This window comes from Lampetra fluviatilis, chromosome 16, assembly GCF_964198595.1.
Source record: "Lampetra fluviatilis chromosome 16, kcLamFluv1.1, whole genome shotgun sequence".
Lineage (NCBI taxonomy): Eukaryota > Metazoa > Chordata > Hyperoartia > Petromyzontiformes > Petromyzontidae > Lampetra > Lampetra fluviatilis.
In genome coordinates this window covers 4,841,808-4,854,193 of record NC_136290.1, presented here as the reverse complement: position 1 = coordinate 4,854,193, position 12,386 = coordinate 4,841,808, and the positions used below count along the sequence as shown (strand labels likewise).

Here is a 12,386-nt window from a genome sequence, read left to right as displayed (position 1 = left end):
TGGAGTTTTCATGTTCTCCCCGTGATCGCGTGGATTTTTCACTGGTCTTCTGGTTATTCCTTCCACATTTCAAAATGTGCGTTTCGAGTATTTGGCTGCTATAAATTTCCACATGATGATAAGCCACTTCGTTGAGCTATCATTTGTGGCCAGGTCGCTTCTTAAAAATAGCTACATAGCTCAGTGGGCCTTACCTGGTAAAAAGAAAAAGACTCGTGAAGTTCATGAAACTGAACCCATGGAGATCAATGGAGGTGATGAGACTGCTCCACGCTCTGTGAGCAGGGAGATGCTCTGACTTCGCAGCTTGTGGGCATTAACACATTCCTGCGGATGGAGCTGGTTGGAATGTTGGGTTGCTTGGTCGATGGCCAGGGTCAACGGCGGCGTGGTGTATTCCGCAAATATGGCCGACTGTGAGGGCGGGCACAAGCCGGCGTGAGTAGGTTAAACGTTGAGTTTTATAAGGGCACCCACGGGGTGACCAGCCCCTCCCCACTCAGCCCCACCCCACTCAGCCCCACCCCACTCAACCCCACCCCACTCAGCCCCACCCCACTCAGCCCCACCCCACTCAGCCCCACCCCACTCAGCCCCACCCCACTCAGCCCCACTCCACTCAGCCCCACCCCACCCAGCCCCACCCCTCCCACCCCCCACCCAGCCCCTCCCCACCCTCCCCACCCTCCCCACCCAGCCCCACCCCTGTCATTTTTGGATGCAGGACAGACAGACAGAATAATCCCCTGTAGGCCGGTGTAACCAGGAGGTTCCTACCAGTATTATTGTTTGTACAGTATAATTTACATTTCCATCACAGACACGAACGTCAATTATATTGCCTCCGCCTCCCCCCACATTGTCATGCTTTTGTTGCGTAATCAGAAGCGTGCAGTCCAATGGGTGGTGACTGGAGGCGGACGGCGCATGAAATTGTTTAGCGTCACTTTTGCCACACAACCTGCTCCCAAACAAGTTTTGTCTCTCTGTTGAACCACCGTTCCTAATCCGTCCGCACAAATGTTCTGACCCCCCCCTCCCCAAAATCAATCGTCTGAAACCAAAGCCATAGAAACAACAAAACCGAATTCCGCACTCCACGCACACGGGCACCACGCGCGGCAAGGCGGCACTACTAGCCACGTTTACTTGGGCCACCTCAATAATGTGGAAGTCTTCATCTCAGTTGCACGGAGAGATCTCTTGGCCAACTCTGGTCACTAAAGAACTTGCGGCTTTAAAAGCCAGCTTCTAACCTCTCTCTGCTCAGGAGCCACGGACAACTGCCAGTCACTGGCTGGCCTGCTGGACGCTGTCTCAGTCTCTCTTTCTTTTGTGTGGCATGGTGGGGGGGGGGGGGCAACTATATGTGTCGGAGTTGAATGTTAAGGTAATTCAACAAATCCAAGGAGGCGATAGACGCTGTGCGGATTGAAAATATATTTTTTTTTCTCATATTAAAGCTTATTTTTGGGTTAGATGACATAAACATCAGCCGATTTGCCAGAATTCTGGCAAATTTGCCTGATGAAGCTGGTTGTAATGACCAGCGAAAATGTGCCTGAAGAAGCTGGTTGTAATGACGAGTGTAACGTCGTACTCAAAATGTAAATGTTGTGGGTTTACTCTCCAAAACAAACGGTGTGCTGAAGTAGTAACCAATTGGCACGTTTTGTTAAGGTGACCAGGGCCGGCCCGAGGCATAAGCGAACTAAGCGGCTGCTTGGGGCCCCCTGGCCACCTTCTAGCACAGATGAGTCTGCGTGGTGGGAGGGGGGCCCCCAAATCAAATTCTGCTTAGGGCCCCCAAGAGGCTCGGGCCGGCACTGAAGGTGACAAACCTTCCGGAATTTACTGTGTCGGATGCTGGTGGTAGGGTTAACGACACATTTATATTTACACGATCTAACCCCCCAAAAAAACGTTATTATGGATAATATAGGTTCGCGAAAGCCGCCGACGTGTTAAGATGTGTGGATTGCAAGCAATGCCGCCAGCGTGTGCGTGGATTCGCGCACTCGTCGGCGATGTGGAGGACACTACGACCCCCTATTGCCGGCAAAGTGCAATAGCAGCAGCGGTTGTTCAAGCCTGAGATCTGACGGATTATTTTGGTCTTGCAGCGTTAGGTTCAATGTGATTCATCATTGTTTTTTTGGGGGGGTGGAGGGGTTAGACTACATAATGATCTGGCCAAAGCTGCGTCGCTAAGAACCCTGCAGCACCTGACACAGCCAAACAAATTTAATTGTCACATGGTGTACGAGCGTTTGATGCGCCAATAATTATCGCTTCAGCTCGCCGATAAGTAAACCTAGAGTTATACATTTTTTTTTTATTAAATAGCTTTTATTCCAGGCTCTGAACCGCCCCCTACTTTCACCCCCTTCCATATGCATAATATTCATGCGCACAAAAGCAAATATGGTGATGTTCACCTATAATCCAGAAACATTTAGGTGGGGTTAGTGGATCATGTGAACATCATGTGCTGGAGACACCCCACCTGCAAGGCAACTGGGTGCCTCCGAGAGGCAGTACAGCAACATAGGTCAACATCCCCTTGGATCTGTGGGATTTCTTCCAGGCACCTCGGTGCCCCTCTGTGGTGAGATGTTAACTACCTCACCCGGTATACAGGAGGTCATGGGTTCAATCCAGACCCTGGCACCTGTATATTTGGAGTTTGCGTGTCTCTCTCTCTCCCCGTTGTTGTGTGGATTTTTCTCCAGGTCCTCCTGTTTTTCCCTCCACATTTAAAATCAACGTGCGTTCAGAGTATTTGACCTGCTATACATTTCCATGTAATGAGTTACTTCGTTGATATATCGTTTGTGGCCAGGTTGCATCTGAAAAAGAGCTATATAGCTCAGTGGGCCTTACCTGGTAAAATAAAAGTAGTTTAGTTTAAAAGTACTCCGGAAATTAATCGGACGAACAACTGCCGCTTAGCGAAAGAGTTGTGAGACTGAGTGAGGATTTGTTTTCTGGCTAGATAAAGGGACTCACAATTACCATAAATAGTTTTGTGTCATCCAACAGGGTCGCTTCTCAGCGTGACGTGACATTCGTCTGTTTGCGGGGAGGGGGGGGGGCTTTATAGAGAAATTACGAGTGCAGTAACCCGAGCGTGATGCATTTGGTCACGATAACATCTACGAAGTAATACCTGTGTGTATAATAATAACAAGAGCAACCTATCAATATTAGTCTATTCACAGCAGTTACGTTTTTAATGTAAAAAAAAAATCTGCCTTGCTTGGCTTGCGCTGCGGAAAGTGTGACGGCGGCAGTTGGCTGCCCAGCGGCGATGCTCGTGCCCTGGGTTGGGCCGTGCGTTCGTTATGTTCTCTTTTGAAAGTCTGATGTCATTTTTAAACAGCAGCAGCAGCAGTAGCAGCGGAAGAGGCAATACATAAATGAATAAAAACCGACGCAGCCAAGCCGGGGCAGCAGCAAAGCGCAGTCTGCATTTTTGCCCCCTTTCCTGGCCCCCTTGCCCACCACCGGCACCTCCTGCGGGCACCGCCGCCGACGCCGCTGCCAGTGGGACGGGGTGGAAGCGCCGCGTCCTGTCGATTGCGAGGGAGAACGCCATTGTTAGAGTGGCCGAAGACGAAACAATTCAAACCTAAACTGTTTTATTTTACCAGGTAAGGCCCACTGAGCTATGTAGTTATTTTTCAGAAGCGACCTGGTTATCACAAATGATATCTCAATGAAGTGGCTTATCGAGTGAAAATGTATATCAGCAGCCAAATGCTCTGAACGCATGTTGATTTTAAATGTGGAGGGAAAAACCGGAGGACCCAGAGAAAAATCCACACGACCGCGGGGAGAGAGGCACGCACACTCCAATATACATGCGTCAGGGTTGGGATCGAACCCACGACCTCCTGTATACCAGGCGAGGTAGTTAACATCTCACCCCTGTGAATTGTGAGCGGCTGTGATTTGCGGCCTCGTGGGTGCGTTGTGGTTCGGCTATGCGAAGACGCGAGTGTCCACATACGCACGCGTTCACTTGTAAAACAGGTCACATTCTTGTCGAATTCTTACTCCCACCGCTGCTGATGGAAGGGCGTCCGCTGTAATGGTTTCTACAGAGCCCTTGTAGATGGTGTGTGACCTCCTGTAGATGGTGTTTGACCTACTCCTGTAGATGGTGTTTGACCTACTCCTGTAGATGGTGAGTGACCTACTACTGTAGATGGTGTGTGACCTACTCCTGTAGATGGTGAGTGATCTACTCCTGTAGATGGTGTTTGACCTACTCCTGTAGATGGTGTTTGACCTACTCCTGTAGATGGTGTTTGACCTACTCCTGTAGATGGTGTTTGACCTACTCCTGTAGATAGTGTGTGACCTACTCCTTTAGATAGTGTTTGACCTACTCTTGTAGATGGTGTTTGACCTACTCCTGTAGATGGTGTTTGACCTACTCCTGTAGATGGTGTTTGACCTACTCCTGTAGATGGTGTTTGACCTACTCCTGTAGATGGTGTTTGACCTACTCCTGTAGATGGTGAGTGACCTACTCCTGTAGATGGTGTTTGACCTACTCCTGTAGATGGTGTGCGACCTACTCCTGTAGATGGTGTTTGACCTACTCCTGTAGATAGTGTGTGACCTACTCCTTTAGATAGTGTTTGACCTACTCTTGTAGATGGTGTTTGACCTACTCCTGTAGATGGTGTTTGACCTACTCCTGTAGATGGTGTTTGACCTACTCCTGTAGATGGTGTTTGACCTACTCCTGTAGATGGTGTTTGACCTACTCCTGTAGATGGTGAGTGACCTACTCCTGTAGATGGTGTTTGACCTACTCCTGTAGATGGTGTGCGACCTACTCCTGTAGATGGTGTTTGACCTACTCCTGTAGATGGTGTGCGACCTACTCCTGTAGATGGTGAGTGACCTACTCCTGTAGATGGTGTTTGACCTACTCCTGTAGATGGTGTTTGACCTACTCCTGTAGATGGTGTTTGACCTACTCCTGTAGATGGTGAGTGACCTACTCCTGTAGATGGTATGTGATCTACTCCTGTAGATGGTGTGTGATCTACTCCTGTAGATGGTGTTTGACCTACTTCTATAGATGGTGTGTGACCTACTCCTGTAGATGGTGTTTGACCTACTCCTGTAGATGGTGTTTGACCTACTCCTGTAGATGGTGTTTGACCTACTCCAGTAGATGGTGTTTGACCTATTCCTGTAGATGGTGTTTGACCTACTCCTGTAGATGGTGTTTGACCTACTCCTGTAGATGGTGTGTGACCTACTCCTGTAGATGGTGTTTGACCTACTCCTGTAGATGGTGTGTGACCTACTCCTGTAGATGGTGTTTGACCTACTCCTGTAGATGGTGTTTGACCTACTCCTGTAGATGGTGTTTGACCTACTCCTGTAGATGGTGAGTGACCTACTCCTGTAGATGGTGTTTGACCTACTCCTGTAGATGGTGTGTGACCTACTCCTGTAGATGGTGAGTGACCTACTCCTGTAGATGGTGTTTGACCTACTCCTGTAGATGGTGTGTGACCTACTCCTGTAGATGGTGTTTGACCTTCTCCTGTAGATGGTGTTTGACCTACTCCTGTGGGTGGTGTTTGACCTACTCCTGTAGATGGTGTTTGACCTACTCCTGTAGATGGTGTGTGACCTACTCCTGTAGATGGTGTTTGACCTACTCCTGTAGATGGTGTGTGACCTACTCCTGTAGATGGTGTTTGACCTTCTCCTGTAGATGGTGTTTGACCTACTCCTGTGGGTGGTGTTTGACCTACTCCTGTAGATGGTGAGTGACCTACTCCTGTAGATGGTGTTTGACCTACTCCTGTAGATGGTGTGTGACCTACTCCTGTGGGTGGTGTTTGACCTACTCCTGTAGATGGTGTTTGACCTACTCCTGTAGATGGTGTTTGACCTACTCCTGTGGGTGGTGTTTGACCTACTCCTGTAGATGGTGAGTGACCTACTCCTGTAGATGGTGTTTGACCTACTCCTGTAGATGGTGAGTGACCTACTCCTGTGGGTGGTGTTTGACCTACTCCTATAGATGGTGTGTGACCTACTCCTGTAGATGGTGTTTGACCTACTCCTGTAGATGGTGTGTGACCTACTCCTGTAGATGGTGTTTGACCTTCTCCTGTAGATGGTGTTTGACCTACTCCTGTAGATGGTGTTTGACCTACTCCTGTAGATGGTGTGTGACCTACTCCTGTAGATGGTGTTTGACCTTCTCCTGTAGATGGTGTTTGACCTACTCCTGTAGATGGTGTTTGACCTACTCCTGTAGATGGTGTTTGACCTACTCCTGTAGATGGTGTTTGACCTACTCCTGTAGATGGTGTTTGACCTACTCCTGTAGATGGTGTGTGACCTACTCCTGTAGATGGTGTTTGACCTTCTCCTGTAGATGGTGTTTGACCTACTCCTGTGGGTGGTGTTTGACCTACTCCTGTAGATGGTGTGTGACCTACTCCTGTAGATGGTGTTGACCTACTCCTGTAGATGGTGTTTGACCTACTCCTGTAGATGGTGTTTGACCTACTCCTGCAGATGGTGTTTGACCTACTCCTGTAGATGGTGAGTGACCTACTCCTGTAGATGGTGTTTGACCTACTCCTGTAGATGGTGTTTCACTTACTCCTGTAGATGGTGTGTGAACTACTCCTGTAGATGGTGTTTGACCTACTCCTGTAGATGGTGTTTGACCTACTCCTGTAGATGGTGTTTGACCTACTCCTGTAGATGGTGAGTGACCTACTCCTGTAGATGGTGTTTGACCTAATCCTGTAGATGCTGTTTCACTTACTCCTGTAGATAGTGTGTGAACTACTGTAGATGGTGTTGGACCTACTCCTGTAGATGGTGTTTGACCTACTCTTCCATGCTGGGGGGGGGGGGGGGGGGGTGAGATTTAAGATAATTTCACCATAGTTTAAACTGCCGCGCCGAGAGATCAGACCGAACCGGTGACCTCTGGATGGCAAGTTTAGTGTGCTGACTATTGCACCAAGGCAGCATGTATATATATAACATTTGTTTACTTACGATGTATGGTTACATAAGTGCGTGTATGTGTGTGTGTAAAAAGTAAAACGAAAATGTGACCCTGCGCTGGGACATTGGTTGGGCACAACTCATCTCAACTGGCAGTGTGCAGCGAGCAGTGGAAATTCCACATTACGTTGACAGGCAGCAGTCTCTCCACAGTAACGGACACTTTTGACTCATTTTGTCTCATCCAAGATGGACGACGGGCTGAGTTGAGCTCCAATTCGAATTTGAACTCCCAGCCTCGCAGTGGTGCGAGGCGGGTGCCCTGATTAGAGTACCAGGCCAGATAGAGCCACAGGGCCACCTTGCCTCAGCAACATTTAAATGAGAATGTTTTCCCCTTTTGTCTGGCAACAAAACAGCTGTGTTAAGTTGTTAAAACACCAAACTGAAACCGTTTACAAGGAATCATGTCTGCATTAACCACAATACTTGTGGTCAAAATGCAAACAAAAAACACACTCTGATAATATATGCATTGTCTTTGAAACTGATTGGTTTCCACCAGAGACAGCTTTCTTTTGAGCCTCGTCTTAAACGGTGTTAGACCAGAGGACGCCAAAAGAGTAATGCGAGCTCGGGGTGAGCATCCGGTTCTATCTCCCGGCATGGGAGTTGAAGCAATGGTGCAAATTTCTGATATCCCTCACTACCTCTCCCCCTTGCCCCCACTCCTCTGTCCACCCAAGCAGTAGGAATGGGTACACCACATTTAGTTGACTAGCAGGTTGTGTTGCAGTGGGATAGAGTCCACATTTTCCCAGACGCAGGGCTATGCATGGAAGAGCAGCCCAGATACCCTCCAGTGTGGTTCTCCTGCACTCCCTCTCGTGGAAGCTTTTTTTTTCGTCAGCAGTGGCATGTGCGAGTATTTGCAGGGCTGCACCTTTACCCATACAAATGAAGTCGTTCAATACTAGAACCTATACAGGGCGGTGCTTAGTTCAGTTGGCCTAGAGTCCCTGTTGAAGATTTCATAGGCCGATGCTGAGGGCAATTCCACCACAGGACAATGTAAAAAGTGAATTTCTGCCGCCATATAACCTCTACTGCACTTATCTTCATCGTTGCTATTGGGAGGCAGCGTCGCACGCTCTAGAATGTGATTATTAATACAAGCAATCGCTTTGTCGCTTTGTCTCCAAAGGCCGACTGGTCCCTTCGGAGCGACGTTCACCGTGCGCCCGAAAACGAGCCAGCCCATCATGAAGCTACCGGGCGCCGCGGGCACAACAACACCGACAGCAGACGACCCCGAGGCCTCGTCCACCGTCGCGAGGACCCCGAATTCGCCGTCGCCAAACTCCCCGTCACGGCCGGACGTCGCCACTCCAACAACGCCGCCGGGTGCTGTCGCCAACTCGAACCTCAGTCTGGCTCCCAGCCAAAAACCGGGACCCAGCCCCCCGCAAACGCTGGCCCTGAACGCAAAGGCTGCGCCACACCCTAACCCGAACCACGGCGGCCACGTGGTCAACTCCAACGAGGTCCCGGCGGCGGTGGCGGCGGCGAATTCGAGCCTCAACTCGAATCCAGTGGCGAGCAAGGCCCAGGGCGCGGGCGCCGCCGACGGCGGCAAGCCATTTTCACAGAAGCCGATCGGCCTGTGGAGCAAATACGACGTGGCGGACTGGCTCGACAGCCTGAACCTCAGCGAGCACAAGGAGCGCTTTCTGGACAACGAGATCGAGGGCACGCACCTCCCCAACCTGGAGAAGGAGGACTTTGTGGAGCTGGGCGTGACGCGCGTTGGCCACCGCATGAACATCGAGCGAGCCCTGAGGCAGCTGCTGAGCAGATAATGACTTCCAGACGTCACATTTTTTTCCGTGTTTCTCTCGCTCACTTTCTCTCTCTCTCCTCCTCTCTCTCTCTCTTGTCTCCCACTCGCACAGAAAATGTGGGCACTACCAATATCACCGCATACAGAAATACAAGAAAAATGTGTCGGAAAAAAAATACAATACCAGGACGCAAAATATATATATATTTACAGCTGCAGCAACGGCAATGCAAAAAAAGTGTTTCTCTTGCTTTTTATTTGAATTTGTTTATAAAAAAAACGGTACTCGGTTACACGTTACGAACAAGACCTACTTTTCTGCGTATAGAAATTTTGGAGGGAATGGAATGAAAGGCCTTAGCGAGGATGCCAGGTTATTTTTTAACATCCCGTATTCGGCCCTCGTCGCGTACCGAGTAACGGAACCCCCCCCCCCCCCTGGGGGGGTCTCGTTCAAATGGACCTTTTTAGCACTACTTTGTATTGCATCAGAAGAAATGACCGTGTGGGGGGGGGGGAGTTTTATCGGTTTGTTCGCAGAGGTCGTCGAGCGTCGATGTGAAAAGGTTCATGGTATCCACTGCGCGACACGTCACACAGCCCCTTGCCCCCCCCCCTACTCCCGATGAGAAAGACTACTCCACGAGTTCACTTTACCGTGCTTTCCTCTTCGATCTAAATTCTGGAAAGGTCAACGCATGGGCACAAAATGCAATACACGGTTGGAGGCTCGTCGAAGCGCCCCTTTGGATAATCTTTTTTGACCATTAAAATGAAAGTGTTGATGCTTACACTGGACAAAGCAATGTAAAGATCGTAATGTGTAAATGTTTTTGAAAAGAATATGGTAGTTTCCTTTTAATCACTGGATCTTTGCTTCATGCTTGACAGCTGCAATGTTTTTTTTGTTCGTTTTGGCAGTGGATTTGGGGGGGGAGGGTGGATTATTTAGCCAGTGGTAAGACGGGACCCCCTTAGGAAATAATGGAACGTCCCACATTTCCATGCTTGCGCATGTGTTTGCTCCTTAAATATGTAGAGTTTAAGTAACAACTACTACCCTATGTTAAGGTGTAATAGGTTTTTTTGGAGTGATCCACATTGTAATGAGTCAGTGTATCTCTTAAATTTTTGGTGAATCGGTATAAATCTCAACTGAGTTGATCGATTCAGTTTTTGTTCTGATTCAGTTTTTGTTCTGTATTAATTTACAGATGTCAATTTGTAAATGGTGTAAACGCACTGTTTCATAATCCGATGGGGGTCTCCTATTATCCCCCTTTTTGTTTAGCAAATATATATTTAAATAAAACAAATATTCGTACATTTTTTTTTTGCTTGCTGAGAAGAATTAAAATATTCTATGAAAGAAAGAACTAGTTTATGTAATTTGCGTGATGGCGCTGCAAAGTATAAATTAAGTGGGTGGTTTTTTTTTTGTTTTGTGGAATGATCGAGGTATATTGAGCTGTTCTCTTGAATGTGGGATCGCTTAGGAGGAGTAAAGGGGTTATGAGTTCACGGACTTTTAAATCCATAACCCAGGGGTGTCATTAGGGTTTCTGATGCATATAAAGTTGCCAAATATTGTACAGTTTGCAAATACACTACGACACGTGACAGTGTTGTTTTTCATATGAACTTTGTATATTTACAGGGTTATTATACTTGGGTAGTCTATATCTTAAAACAAATAAAAGTACATTTAGAAAGGTGAAGAATGTACCGAGATCATATATTATTCCGCATAGAGTTAATAATCTCAACATCATAAGTGTATTGATTAGCCCAACACCATGAGCGTGAACATTAGTGGAGTGAAGCTTGCTACATCTTATTCAACAGCAAATACATTCATGATAATCAAACTTTTAAAACAAAATAACAAAATAACAAAAAAACCTTACCCTTGATAAAAACCGAGTTTTTTTGTGGGGGGGGGGGACGTTTTTGCCATCGTAACCAAAATAAATTTTAGCGCTTCTTGAAATCTTAACGAGAGCACGATTTGCAAAATGCTTTGCCATTGTTAAACGCGACGTATTAACGGACGGTCGAATCACTCCGCCCGCTGCGCGTATAATCCTCTTCGCCCGCTCGGTCACGAACATTAACAGAGTCGCGTGGAGCCCTCACGACTTGCTGTCACACGGAAGAGGTTTTTGCGTTCCTTTGCGCGCCATGGAAATCCCGTCGCTTTTGTTTCTTGGGCGCGAAATATAATTGCGTCCAAATGACGACATGACATATATAAATAAATATATCGTTTAAACATAGTTTATGTTGAAACTACTTTTCGGTGTTTAAAGAAAGCAAGGGTGTATTTTGAGACTCATTTTAGATTTCTTTGTCTTTATGTTTCACGACGCGCAAACAATGTCACGTGTATTTTGGTCTTCCTGCTTGACGCGTAGCAATGTTTGTGTTGCGGATATTACTTTGCCTTCCATTCGTCACCTCGTTTGCTTTCTCTGCCAAGGGGCAACTTGCATTCGACAGCTGGATTCGTCAAGTGTGTAAGTAAACACTTGTACAGCATTAGCATTCTCCGTTCAAAGTTTCTCCCGCGCTCGAGCAAACAAGCATCGAGAGTGGTGCTCGCCTCCCACCGATGGCCCTGAGCCGGTGATGAACATTCCACGTCCCTGTGGAGTGAGCCAGTCTCATCACCACGATTATACATTTAATTTAACGTTCTTATAAAGCCCAGCTCCTGGCGTCAACTGCAGAGTGAAGCGTGATTTCATGAAGATCGCTGCTGACAGCAGACATCCTGTAACCTGCCTGGTGTTCACCCAAGACTCGCACACCACAGGGCCTCTACCTAATATCGACCTGAGGCCATGTTCAATTGGCTTTTTTGCTTTGTCAGTGTTTCCCTGCTCGCGTGAGCAAATGAGTGGTGCTCATCTGCCTCGGTTGCCCTGGGGCCAATGGCGACATTTCTATATTACCGTGATCGGGTCCAGTCTACCCACAGAATAATTGTTATCGTTTATCGGCCCCCATAGAGATGATAGCCTGAACTTACTTCCAAATCAGCAGTTGCGTTTGGCAACCCCTCCGATTGTGGATCAAGGTACCCTAACCACGGTGCGACCCAGCCATATTGTGAGTAGAGGCCACCCTAACCACGATGCCACCCAGACGGATTGTGAGTAGAGACCACCCCAACCACGATGCCACCCAGCCGGATTGTGAGTAGACACCACCCTAACCACGGTGCCACCCAGCCATATTGTGAGTAGAGACCACCCTAACCACGGTGCCACCCAGCCGGATTCTGAGTAGAGGCCACCCTAACCACGGTGCCACCCAGCCAGATTAAGTAGAGGCCACCCTAACCACGATGCCACCCAGCCAGATTGTGAGTAGAGACCACCCTAACCACGGTGCCACCCAGCCAGATTAAGTAGAGGCCCCCCCAACCACGGTGCGACCCAGACGGATTGTGAGTAGAGGCCACCCCAACCACGGTGCCACCCAGCCATATTGTGAGTAGAGACCACCCTAACCACGGTGCCACCCAGCCGGATTGTGA

At 48.3% G+C, this 12,386-nt stretch overlaps 1 protein-coding gene across 2 annotated transcripts in view; it reads left to right on the top strand.

Annotated features, from left to right (window-relative positions):
* LOC144936478 (SH3 and multiple ankyrin repeat domains protein 2-like) overlaps positions 1 to 11,731 on the top strand; it is a 672,911-nt gene extending 661,180 nt beyond the window's left edge. The window contains exon 23 of one of the 2 annotated variants that reach the window (XM_078863558.1): positions 8,210 to 11,731. In XM_078863558.1, coding sequence (XP_078719684.1) covers positions 8,210 to 8,864 — 655 coding nt within the window. In that variant the 3' untranslated portion in view covers positions 8,865 to 11,731. The remainder of the gene's footprint in view (positions 1 to 8,209) is intronic. The other variant, XM_078863557.1, reaches the window with a different exon arrangement.
* The last annotated feature ends 655 nt before the right edge of the window (positions 11,732 to 12,386 follow it).